General features: G+C 24.1%; 1 protein-coding gene across 1 annotated transcript; it reads left to right on the forward strand.

Moving 5' to 3' along the window:
- The first annotated feature begins 213 nt into the window (after positions 1-213).
- LOC117172949 (40S ribosomal protein S5) lies at positions 214-9414 on the forward strand. Its single transcript, XM_033361256.1, has 3 exons — positions 214-349; positions 4194-4560; positions 9057-9414. Exons 2-3 carry the CDS (start codon positions 4198-4200, stop codon positions 9339-9341), a joined length of 648 nt encoding a protein of 215 aa, XP_033217147.1. The 5' UTR covers positions 214-349; positions 4194-4197; the 3' UTR covers positions 9342-9414.
- Positions 9415-14188: the final 4774 nt, after the last annotated feature.

Raw genomic sequence — 14188 nt, forward strand, 5'->3', positions numbered from 1 at the left:
TTTGTCAATTATTTGATTTCATATCATTTATGTCGTTACACGGAAATTACAGAATTTAAATTTTAGCGCCAAATATTCCAACAGTGCTGCCTCCGTTTCAATATTTTTCTTTTTTTCTACTTTTTACCATTTTTTATGTATTTCAATACTAAAAAATAAAAATGAATCATGATTGTATCATCATATTACATTTTAAAATTCGGAACTTTCCTAAATTTGCAAAAATTGCTTTAATAAAATAACCTTTTCTCGCGAATCAAAATGGCCGCTATTACTGGCAAGTTCCTTCTGCGCTCCCTCTTTCTCTGTTTATGATTCCTTTGCTGAGGACGTGAGCTCGTCAAAAACGGTAAGAAAACATACAATTTCCTACATTTCTTTACCGCTGTAGTATTTATTAATGAAATGTATTATTAGATTTTCTAAAAATTCTTTATTTATACAGTATTGTTGCTTTTTATACGTTTAATCCGAATTCCATGCTTTCCTCCTCGCCAGTCACGTGTCAAGTTTATTAATTTAACTCAACTTCGCCTTATTTTTCTAGCAAAATCTTATCCTCTTCCTAATAATTTGAAATATTAATCAGATATTTTCTAAGTTTTGTACCCCGCGTAAAAGGATTTGCGAAAAATGTAACCCGATTTTTCCTAACCTCAAATTTTTGGAACCATTCTGCTGTACAGAATTTTGGAGTTTTCTTTTGTAGATTGTTTTTGATCTGCCCTTTTTTTAAAAATGTAATACATTTTCTAAATTTTAACCTGGAATAGTAATTAAGACAAAAAGTTTAAAAAAACTTGTAAAAGTCACGGGTTTTTGAAAAAGTGAGTGGATTTATTTTTTAATTCGCGCTCGTCACGAAGAATTTTAAATTAGTAAATCGGTACGAATTGTTTTTTAAAAATAAATTTATTATAATTCTAGTATTTAAAAAAATATAATAGTTGGAATTGTTTCGAATTTAATAATCGAAAACCCCTTTCTATTCGAAGAATTATCATTTTTATACTGTTTTAGTTAGGAAATAGTATTTGCCAGTTACAATTCTTTATTTACATTATTACGTAATTTTCTAAAAAAAAATGTATTCAAAATGATGAAAAACTAAACCATTTTCGAGTTATTTTCTGCAAAAACTCATCATTTTATATAAAAACGTATTAAAAATCGTGAAGAATTGAACCTTTATTGTAGGGTTTGAAATTTTCCAGTTTTTCCAAATGTAAATTTTTGTCAAATTTCATGCAAAGGTGTAATTACTTATTCATAAATCTTTGTACAATTTTTTAATTTTCTAAAAAAAAACAATGTTGAAAAAGTTAAAATTACTTTTTTTTTTGTAGATTTTCATGATTTTTGCTATAAAATTTTGATTTTTCATGCAAAATTATAGTCTTATAATTAAAAAAGCTGAACATACGGAAAAGAGAAGTGAATTATTAATTGTACAATTTTGTTGTTATTAACAAACTTCATAAATTAATAATCAACTTTTATAATAATTTTTTTAATTAACAGAAATCCTTATCCCTTTTAATTTAGATTCGGGAATTTTATAAATTTAGAATCTTCCCTTTTCGGTAATTTTATAGTTTTGAAAAATTGTAAATAATCCGAAATTTCCAAAATCGGTCATAACCTAAAATATCGGAAATTTTATTATTCAGTTTGTTTTTCAATTCAGGAATTTTAAATTGTCAGAAATTTTCTGCCAAGAAATTTTGTTATCTAAAAGTTCTTTATTTGTTTATAACAATATTTTTCTTAAAAATGTGTTTTTTGTTTTTTAAAAGGGGCTTAAAAGTAAAAAAAAAACACTCTTTTAATTCTTAAAGAAAAAATTTTGTTCACGGAAAATGACGTTTATTAATATTTTTATTATTTTGACACTGTTAACAGTTGCATGGTTGTGCTTTAAACTTTTTTGTGTAAAATAAAACAAAATACTTATTATTTCACCAAAAGAAGAAATTTTTAGGAAGTGCTTGAACAAAAAAAAAATCGTTTTTCACATTTTTTTGAAAAAATGCGACTTTGCACAATAAAACTCCTAAAAGTACAATTAAAAGCTAGAAAAGTTTGGAATCAAATATCAACTTTTTTGTTTGATATTTAATATATTATTTTAAAATTTGATTATTCGTCTGAAAATTCAATTTTTTGGCTCAAAACTCATCTTTTTTCGTAAAAAATTCAAAAAAATTTTACTGAACAATCTTTTTTTGGAAAAGTACTATTTTTTTGCTGAGAATGAACTATTTTGTTGAAAGTTCAACTTTCTTCCAAAAAATTGGTCATTTTGGCTTAAAAATTTAACTGTTTGGTTATAATCTCTCGTTTCTTAATTGAAAATGATCTATTTGTTGAAAAATCAACTTTTGTTCGTCTGAAAAATCGACTTTTGTTTTGAAAATTCAACTATTTGGTGAAAAATTTAATTATTTTTATTCGGAAGTCATCTTTTTGGTAAAAAATTCAATTATTGTGGAAAGTATTTGTCCCTATGGATTGAAGATTTATGTTTCCTGGTTGAAAAATAACTTTTTCTGATAAAAATTCCTATTTTTTAAATGGAAAATTCGTCCCCTTGGATTAAAAATTCAAATGTCTTCCAAAAAATTCGCCACTTCGGCTTGGAAATTTTTTAATATTTGGTTAAAAAATGTAATATTTTGTTTCAAATTGTTATATTTTGTTTAAAATTTAATTATCTTTAATTATCCACTTTTTGGTTGAAAATTAATATTTTCGAGTTGAAAATGAAACGATTTTGTTGAAAATTCAATTATTTTGTTAAAAAAGTTTTCCTTTATCGTCTAAAATGTAACTTTTTCGTTAAAAATTGGTCTCTTTTGTAGAAGATTTGTCCTTTTGGATTGACAGTTCAACTGTCTTAAAAAAATTCGTTTAGCTTGAAAATTCAAATATTTGGTTAAAAATTTAACTGTTTTGTTTAAAATTTAATTATCTTCTTTGAATTGAAAATTCTATTTTGTTTAAAATTTAATTATCTTGTTTGAATTGAAAATTCAACTATCTTGCAAAAAAATTTGTCGTTTTGGCTTAAAAATTCAACTTTTTTTCTTTGAAAATTAATATTTTCGGGTTGAAAATTGAACTATTTTGTTGAAAAAATTAGGCTTTTTGATAAAAGAAAATTTTTTTCGTGTAAAATGTAAATTTTGAAAAACGTTAGTCTTTCTTACAGAAAATGAGTCTTCTTGGATTAAAAATTCTACTATTTTGTTAAAAAGTAATCGTTTTATTGTCAATAATTTAACTGTTTTGATAAATGTTTATCTTTTTTTTTTTTCATCGAAAATTCTTGCATTTGGATTGAAAATTTAAGTATTTTGTTACAAAAATTTTTATTTTTTTTCTCCAAAATGTAACTTTTGATAAACATTCGTCTTTTTTTTAAATAAAAAATCCGCCCTTTTGGACTGAAAATTGTGTCAAGCAAAAACTGTGTCGTTTTTGCTTGAAAATGTAACTATTATGTGAAGCCTGATAGATTACAAAATTAATAATTTTATATTTAAATTATAAAGTCTCAAATTTAAAACTATAACTTCCTTCCAGCATATAATAATAATTGTTTAATTTGTTTATTGTTTATTTTGATTGTGCACAGATTATTTGAACATCAATAAGAATTATTTTGTGGATTTATTTTGAAACACATCTATTTTTTTTTGAAAAATTTCACGATTTTGTTGAAAATGTAACTATTTTGTTAAACAGTTCTCGTTTTAACTGTTTTGATCATTGTCATATTTTATTTTTTATAGAAAATTCTTCCTCTTAGATTAAAAATTTAACTATTTTGTGAAGCCTGATTGATTACAAAATTAGTTATTTTATATTTAAATTATAAAGTCTCAAATTTACATCCATAATTATCGAGTAATTTCAAGTTTGAAATTTTCAAAATGAATGTTCCAGAAGTTGAAAATTAATGTAAATCTCTCATTTGAAAAACAAGTTGACAAGTTTAGAAACTCGGAAAGAAATATTTTAAACACATTCAAAATCCTTCCAGCATATAATGCCTATTGTTTATTTTATTTGGTGTACAAAAAATGATTTCAATACTATCAATGAAGAATTATTTCGTGGATTCTTGTTGCGGCTTTGTTTTGTAATTTGATGGGACAATAGATGAGTGAGATGAATTGATTGATCTGTAGAAAAATGACTGAAATGGAATCATTTGACGACCTGGGGACGGTGGCCGACACCTACCCCGCGGCCATCTCAACAGAACTTCCGGAAATCAAACTGTTTGGTCGTTGGAGTTGCGAGGAGACGCAAGTCAACGACATGTCGCTTCAGGATTACATTGCCGTGAAGGAGAAGCACGCCAAGTATCTGCCACACTCTGCGCAGCGTTACGCCGCGAAGCGATTTCGAAAGGCTCAGTGTCCGATCGTCGAGCGCTTGACCAATTCCCTGATGATGCACGGACGAAATAACGGCAAGAAACTCATGGCGGTCAGGATCGTCAAGCACGCCTTTGAAATTATCCACCTCCTCACCGGTGAAAATCCTCTCCAGGTTCGGCTGATCTTTATTCATTTTTTCTTCTTTTAGAGTTAAAAATGGCCGTGCGGCGGCGCTAGTAGTAATTTTCTTCTACAAACGCATGCAGTACCATAGGAAAAATGCATAAAAATGACACAATAATTATGTAAAACCATTTAAAATTATTTTTTGCTATGGCCGAAAGTATATATTACTAGCAGCCCCAGCCACCGCCATTTGTTGGAAACTTATGGAGTATATAAATAAATAGATATTTGGGCAATTAAATGGGATAAAAAGTATCCTATACTTTAAGTTGGACCAAATTACACACAGTTGACAAAATTTCATCAAGATCGGTTAAGTAGTTTCGGAGATTAGTGGCGACAAACATCGTAACACGGGATTTTTATATACATATATAGATTAAATGAGATAAAAAGTAGTCTATCCTTTAAGTTGGACCAAATTACACACAGTAGACAAAATTTCATCAAGATCGGTTAAATAGTTTCGGAGTTTAGTGGCGACAAACATCGCGACACGGGATTTTTATATATTTATGTAGATTACCGAATTATAAAATTTCCCAAATTTCACATACCGAGAAGATTTTTAATCGACAAAAATTAATATCCCGAATTTAAAAATATCCGAAACTAAAGAGACAGAATTATAGAATAAAAGAATGATTAAATTCCCGAAAAAATTTTCAATTCCCGAAATTTAGAGCTGTGCAACATACGATTATTAATTTATGAGCTATTTTTGACATAAATAAGGCAAACAATTGAATTATTAATTAATTAATAATTTGTTAATTATTTTCTGAAATTTTAAATTTCAGTAATAGAAATATGTATGGTAATTTATAAATGTATTTTATATTTCGGTAAAATTTATAATTAGTTAATTATGTTTTCGGCATTTTTTTGTTATAAAAAATTAGTTTTTCATTTATATAAATATAATTTTCACAATATTCTTGAGAAAATTAAAAAAAAGAAAAGGTTTTTGAATATTTTACAGGTGCAATTAAAAATTCTAGAAGATTTTTTAAAGAAATTTTTGTATTTTATATTTTACAATATATTATGAAAAATTCGAGTCTCTTTAAAAAAATCTTTTGGATTTTCTGAAGTTAAAGGAATCAAAAAATATTTGACGTCTTAAATTCCTGAAAATATTTTGAACTGACTCGGAATTTCTCTCGAAAATTTTTAAAGTAATTCAAAATTTTAGAAAAATTACCTTAAAATATTCTAAATTTTCTCAGAAATTAAAAAAAAAATTTATTCTCTTGAAAATTTTCGAAATTATTTTAAAGATCCTAAAGTTTAGTTGGAAAATCTTTAAAAATCTGAATTTCGAAAAATCTTTTGAAGTTTAAAATTCATTTTGAAGATCTTCTACTTAATATTTTTTGAATTTACTTGATTTTTAATTTTATTAAATTGTAATATTTTGCTTTGAAATCTCATAAATTCTTTTTCGAAATTTTAGGAAATCGTTTGATGTGTTTAATAACCTTTTTTATATTTCTCTGAAAGTTTAATTTTCAAAACACAAAATTATAAAATTTTATTTTAATTTTTCTATGAACCTGAAAAAAGTATTTTTCATTTTCGTGAAATTTTGCAAAATTCATAAAAAATCTTTACAAGTTTAAATTATTTTTGAATTGTTTCAAAACTTCTGAATATCTCTTAAAATTATTCAAATTTTTTGGAAAATTATTTGATATGGCTTGAAAATTGTATAATTTTTATTTGAAAAATCAACTATTTGCTTGAAAATTCAACTATTCTGTTAAAAATTGATCTTTTTGACAAAAATATAACTGTTTTGATAAAACTCGATTTTTTGTATAAAAATATAAAATGTTCCGTTGAAAATTTGTCTTTTTTTATGGAAAATTCGTCGTCTTGGATTGAAAATTCTACTCCATTCCAAAAAATTCGTTTAGCTTGAAAATTCAAATATTTGGTTAAAAATTTAGAATATTTTGTTTAAAATTTATTTATCTTGTTGATAATTTAACGATTTTATTCAAAAGTCGATCTTTAAAAAAATTTTTTTTATTAAAATAGAAACAATTTTATTAAAAAGTTCTCGTTTTTGCCAATAATTGAACTGCTTTGATAAATATTCTATTATTTTCGTTCAAAACTTGATTACAAATTAAATTAATTCATTATTAATAATATAATAATAAATTTATTAATAAGATTCATTAAAATTAATATAAAATTTTATTTTATTCTATTTCATTGCAAATTTAACTATTTTGTTGAAAATTAAACTATTCTGTTAAATTTTTTTTTGTCAAAAATATAACTGTTTTGATAAAAAAATCATTTTTTTAATAGAAAATTCGTCCCCTTGGATTGAAAAGTCGATCTTTAAAAAAAAATTTTTTCATCAAAATAGAAACTATTTTGTTAAAAAGTTCTCGTTTTTGCCAATAATTTAACTGCTTTGATAAATATTCTATTATTTTTGTTCAAAAGGTGATTAAAAATTAAATTAATTAATTAATAATATAATCATTATGTAATTAATTAAATTTATCAAAATCAATATAAAATTTTATTTTATTATATTTTATTGCAAATTTAAGAATTTTGTTCAAAATTCAATTATTCTGTTAAAAAATTATATATTTTTTTTTATCAAAAATATAACTGTTTTGATAAAAAATCATTTTTTAAATAGAAAATTCGTCCTCTTGGATTGAAAATTCAACTGTTTTGTTCAAAATTCAACTATTTGTTTAAAAATCCACTATTTTGTTGAAAATTCAACTGTTCTGTTAAAAAAATTTGATGTCAAAAATATAATTGTTTTGATAAAAAATCCTTTTTTTTCAATAGAAAATTCGTCCTCCTGGTTTGAAAATTAAACTATTTTTTTTTAAATCCACTATTTTGTTGAAATTTGAACTATTCTGTTAAAAAAATTTTTTTTAGTCAAAAATATAATTGTTTTGATAAAAAATCCTTTTTTTTAATAGAAAATTCGTCCTCATGGTTTGAAAATTAAACTATTTTGTTAAAAATTCAACTATTTGGTTAAAAATCCATTATTTTGTTGAAAATTCAACTGTTCTGTTAAAAAAAAATTGTAGTCAAAAATATAATTTTTTTTATAAAAATTCGTCCTCTTGGATTGACAATTAAACTATTTTGTTCAAAATTAAACTATTTGTTAAAAATCCACTATTTTTTTGAAAATTGAACTATTCTGTTAAACAACATTTTTTTTAGTCAAAAATATAATTGTTTCGATAAAAAATCCTTTTTTTAATAGAAAATTCGTCCTCTTAGTTTAAAAATTAAACTATTTTATTGAAAATTCAACTGTTCTGTTAAAAAAAAAAAATTTTGGAGTAAAAAATATAACTGCTTTGATAAAAATTCGTCTTTTTTATAGAAAATTCGTCCTCTTGGATTGACAATTAAACTATTTTGTTCAAAATTAAACTATTTGGTTAAAAATCTACTATTTTTTCTTGTAAATTCAACTGTTCTGTAAAAAAAATTTTGGAGTAAAAAGTATAACTGCTTTGATAAAAATTCGACTTTTTTATTGAAAATTCGTCCTCTTGGATTGAAAATTCAACTATTTTGTTCAAAATACTAAAGATTTTGTTAAAAAGTATTCGTCCCCTTGTATTGAAAAATCAAACATTTTGTTGGAAATTCAACTTGTTTTTTTGTCCCAAATGTAACTTTTTAAAATAAAAATTCGTCTTTTTTATGGAAATTTCGTCTTCTTTCATAAAACTTTTTAAAACTAGTTTCTTTAAAACCAATTTTTTTACTAAAAATTTAACTATTTCAGTAGAAAATATAACAATTTTGGGTGGAAAATTGAGCTTTTCTAGTTTAAAGTTCAACAGTTTGGATGTAAATTTGTCTTTTTAAATTGAGAATTCATTTATTTTGTTGACAATTCACGTATCTTGTTAAAAAATCTACTTTTTTATATAAAATAATTTTTTGTCTTTGAAAGTTAATCTCCTGATTGAAAAATTCTTCTTTTTTGTTGAAATTTCAAGTATTCCAGTTAAATATTCATCATTTTAGATTAAAATTAATCTTTTGTGGTTAGAAATAAATTTGCTTGGTTGAAAAACAAACTCGTCTGTTAAAAATTATTATTTTAAAAATTTTAGATTCAGCATTTTGATTAAAAATTAATTTCTTGGGTTTAAAAAATGAGCTATTTGGTGTTATAGTATAACGTGCAGCCTGGAGCTACACATTTTAATTCTATGATTTCGTACTAATAATTTTTTTTTAAACTTTCATCGCGATAAATGATTTACTCGGCTTTTTTGTGTCCCAGTTAAAGATATACCCCAAAATTCCTGTCCCACTAATCGACGATCTGACTAGTTTAACAAAAATCAATTTATATTAATTTTTGCAGTGGTCGGTTACCTGCGTGGTTTCTGTTTTGTGGGGATTTGAAAATAAATGAAAGAATGAATGAGTGAAAATGTTGTTTTGTTTGGTTGGTTGAAGGTTTTGGTGACGGCGATAATAAATTCGGGACCGAGGGAAGATTCGACGAGAATCGGTCGTGCAGGAACCGTTCGGCGTCAAGCTGTGGACGTCTCGCCACTGCGTCGTGTCAATCAGGCAATTTGGCTTTTGTGCACTGGAGCCCGCGAGGCCGCCTTCAGAAACATCAAGACAATCGCCGAGTGTCTCGCCGATGAGCTGATCAACGCCGCGAAAGGATCCTCGAACTCTTACGCGATCAAGAAGAAGGACGAGCTTGAGCGTGTCGCTAAATCCAACCGATAAACAACTCCCACTGCGGCAACTGTCGTCTGTGGCTTTTTTTTTATTCATACTCGAATAAAATTAATCTATTGTACATGTGGTTTTATTTTTATTCACTCTTCTCTCCCCCCCCCCTCCCCCCTCTTCACTTTATTTCTTTCTGCTACATTTGCCCACGCAGTTTCACAGCGCGCAAGACCGAGAGAGACCGTTGCGACTCTCGAATAGGAAGAGACGCAGTGCGTGAGCACTCAATCGAGAATATTGCGCAATATTGTGCATTAATTTTTTTGATTGAAAATTTAATTCTATTAATTGTTTTGTTTAAAATTCGACTATTTCAGTGGAAGGTTCATCGTTTTAAATGAAACTTTATTTTTACAGCTGAACCTTTAACTGTTCCTTTTTTTAGTGGAAAATTGATGTATTTTGATGAAAAATCGCCTTTCATAATAAAAAAATTAATCATTTTTGTTAAAAATTTATTAGTTTGGTGAAAAATTAATATTTTTTCTGAAAATTAAGCTATTCCATTTTTGTTTGAAAAATGATATTTTTTAGTGAAAAATTGATGTATTTTGTTGAAAAATCACCTTTTTTAATAAGAAATAATTTTTTTGTTTAAAAATTTGTCATTTTTATTGCAAAATTATATATTTTTTTTTAGTAAAAGTTGAACTATTCTATTTTTGGTTTAAAAAGGATCTTTTTTAGTTGAAAATTCAACTATTGGTTTGTAAATTGGTCTTCTTTAGTTGAAAATTTATTTATTTTTTTTTGATAAAAATTCATGTAATTTGTTCTGAAAAATCGTCTTTTTGGGTAAAAAATTAATCTGTATTGAAAAATAATATTGTTTGAAAATTATATTTTTGCTTGAAAATTCAATTCTTTCAATTAAATTTTCATAATTTTAGTTGAAAATTAATTTTTTTAAATAAACATTTAACTGTTTCATTTTTAGTTGAAAATGTGACTTTTTGGTGTAAAATTGATGTATTTTGTTGAAATAAAAATCGGCTTTTTCATAAAAAATTAATCTTCCTTAAAAGTTCATAATTTTTGTTGAAAATTCATCAGTTTGGTGAAAAATCAATTTTTTTCCAAAAGAAAATAGGAATATTCCATTTTTGGTTGAAAAATGATATTTTTAGTTTAAAATTCAATTGTTGGTTTGTAAATTCACCTCCTTGACTTCAAAATTCAACTATTTCGTTGAAAATTGATGTAATTTCTTGAAAAATAGCTTTTTAAAAAAAAATAATTTTTCCTACTGAACATTTAACTATTCCAATTTTGGTTGAAAAATGATTATTTTTTTTTAGGTAAAGATAAAACTATTGGTTGGTAAATTGGTCTTCTTTAATTAAAAATTCAGCTTTTTCGTTGAAAATTTATTGTTTTGGTGAAAAATTAATTTATTTTTCCTGAAAATTAAAGTATTCCATTTTTGTTTGAAAAATGTTATTTTTTAGTGAAAAATTGATGTATTTTGTTGAAAAATCGCCTTTTTTAATAAAAAGTAATTTTTTAATTTAAAAATTCGTCATTTTTATTGAAAAATTATTTTTTTTTTTTATTAAAAATGGAACTATTCGATTTTTGGTTTAAAAATGATCTTTTTTAGTTGAAAATTCATTTTTTTTTGGTTAAAAATTCGAGTAATTTGTTCGGAAAAATTGTGTTTTTGGGTAGAAAATTAATCTGTATTGAAAATTAATCTTTTTACGTGAAAATTTAATTCTTTCAATGAAATATTCATCATTTTAGTTGAAAAATAAATGATTTTTGTTTAAAATTTGACTATTTCAGTTGAAGGATAATAATTTAGTTGAAAATTAATTTTTTAAAATAAACATTTAACTGTTTCATTTTTGGTTAAAAATGTGACCTTTTTTTGGTGTAAAATTGATTTATTTTGTTGAAAAATTGCCTTTATTCATAAAAAATTAATCTTCCTTAAAAGTTCATAATTATTTTTGAAAATTCATCAGTTTGGTGAAAAATAAATTTTTTTCTAAGAAAATTGGAATATTCCATTTTTGGTTGAAAAATGATCTTTTTAGTTTAAAATTCAATTGTTGGTTTATAAATTCGCCTTCTTGAATTGAAAATTCAACTATTTCGTTTAAAATTGATGTATTTTCTTGAAAAATCGCCTTTAAAAAAAATTAATTTTTTGTACTGAACATTTAACTATTCCAAATTTTTGTTGAAAAATGATTATTTTTTTTAGGTAAAAATAAAACTATTGGTTGGTAAATTAGTCTTCCTTAATTAAAAATTCAGTTTTTTCGTTGAAAATTTATGAATTTGTTAAAAAAATCGCCTTTTTGTTTACAAAAAATCATCTTTGAAAAATAATCTGCTTCGAAAATGTATCTTTTTGCTTAAAAATTCAATTCTTTCAATTAAATATTCATAATTTTAGTTGAAAAATAAATCTTTTTTGTTTAAAATTTGACTATTTCAGTTGAAGGTTCATCATTTAATTAAAATTTTTTTTTTTTAACTGAACATTCAACTATTCCATTTTTGGTTGAAACTGTGACCTTTTTTAATGCAAAATATCATTTCAAGTTTATAAATGATATTTTTTAGTTGAAAATATAATTATTCGTTGGAGAATTGGTCTTCTTTAAATTAAAATTCAACATTTTCGTTGAAAATCGTCTTTTTTGGTAGAAAATTAATCTTGTTAGAAATTTATCTTTTTGCTTGAAAATTCAATTCTATCTAATATTCATCATTTTAGTTGAAAAGTAAATCTTTTTTGTTTAAAATTCGACTATTTCAGTTGAAGGTTCATCATTTAGTTGAAATTTAATTTCTTTAACTGAACATTTACCTGTTCCATTTTTTGTTGAAAGTATGAGCTTTTTTGGTCAAAAATTGATATATTTTGTTGAAAAATCGCCGTTTTTCGTATAAAAATTCATCTTTTCCGTTGAAAATTTAAGTATTCCAGTAAATATTCATCATTCAAAATAAAAATTTAATTTCTTTGGTTAAAAATGTATCTGCTTTTTTATGAAAAATTTAGTTTATTTAACTACAAATTTAACTATTACATTTTCTATTGGAAATTAAACTTTTTTTTTTTAAATTTAAGTATTTTGTTGAAAATTGTCTTTTGGTAGAAAATTAATATTCTTGTTTGAAAATTAATCTTTTTCATTAAAAATTAAAGTATTCCAGCTAAGTATTAATCATTTTTGTTTAAAATGTTTTTAATTCATCTATTCGAGTTTAAGACTAATTATTTTAGTTAAAAATTCATCACTTCGGTTGGAATTTTTTTTTATTATTTCTTTTAACTGAAAACTGAACTAATCCATATTTTTTTGGATAAAAAATTGAGTTATTTAGTTAAAAATGTATGGACTGTAAAGAAAAACTCAATAAATGAATAATTGTATTTCTAGTATTATTTAACTATTTAATAATCAATGCTGCTAATATATTTAAAAATATCCTGTAATGAAATTGGTCAAAGCTATCTAAAATTTAAACTATACATTTTTATTGAATCCCCCGAAACTGAAAAAAACATATTATTTATAATAAGCTCGCGAAATTGTGTTTAAAATTACGTTATTGTATTTGACTATTTTGTTCAAAAATCGCTTTTTTCAACAGAATTCTTATTAATTTATTTCAAATTCTAATTTCAATCAATTCTACTAAATTCGATTTTTAAATTCAGCTTGATATTTTATAAATTTGATCGAGTTCTTCCCATTCCCCTTAAATTTATCTAAATTGACTCAAATCAATGAAATTTTTTTTAATAATGTTTTTTCTGCCAATTCATTTGAATTCTTTTGAATTTAACTCAATTTTTTTGTAGTTATTCACTTTTTGTGTTCGAAAATAGTAGGGTTTCAAAAATTTGATTTTTTTACAATTCTACCTGAATTATTTGAAATTCATTGGAATTCACTTGAATTTTTTTACTTTCTTGAATCTTTTAAACTCTCTCCATTTTATTTAATTCAATGAATTTTTTCGAATTAAAATTTTTTTATTTAATTGATTCAACATTCTTTTAACTTCAACTTGAATTTTTCGGCATTTCATCGAATTCTTTTGAATTACCTTGAATTTTTCTAAGCTTATTTCAAATTTACTGAACTCAATGAAGTTTTTAATATTTTTAAGTTTTTAAAAGTCATTTGCATTTTTTTTAAATTCGCAAATTCTCTTCGTTTACCTTAAATTCATCTATATTTGTTTCAATTTTACGGAAAATAATGGAATTTTTTGATTCTTTAAATTTTTTCCAATTCGTTTGAATTTAATTTGAATTGTTTTAAAGTTTTATAATTTATCAGGGCATTTTTGAAAAGTTTTGGGATAATAAATAAGAAGCACTAAACAAGGTTGGTTTGGTCCTAAATTTTAATAATTTAGAAAACAGCAAAAAATAATTATTTACAACAAAACACTTTTTTCATAATTATTAAAATTTAGAAACAACTATTCTTAGTGCTTCTTGTTTCGTTTCAAAAATTTTCAACTCGATTTGGGGCTTCATGTAAATAAAATATAAATATAAGTTAGGAAATAAAAAAGTATCGGTAAGGTAGGAATCTGGTCACGTGACCCACTCATCACGAATAAAAATGATGCATTTGTGAGAGTAGTTGCATATTGCTGTATTTGACTATTTTGTTGAAAATTAGTTTTTTTTTCTTTGAAATTAATTTCTTTAAGGGCATGTGACACAGCAAAATATCTATATTACCGACCTCACTTTTTCAGTTCTGAATGTTTTTTTAAACCTAAGAACTTTTTTTATAAATAAAATATCGAGCTGAAACTTTGGAAAATGTATTAGAGTACAATAAAGTACGTTTAGGTACTGC

Source organism: Belonocnema kinseyi, chromosome 5 (assembly GCF_010883055.1).
Source record: "Belonocnema kinseyi isolate 2016_QV_RU_SX_M_011 chromosome 5, B_treatae_v1, whole genome shotgun sequence".
NCBI lineage: Eukaryota > Metazoa > Arthropoda > Insecta > Hymenoptera > Cynipidae > Belonocnema > Belonocnema kinseyi.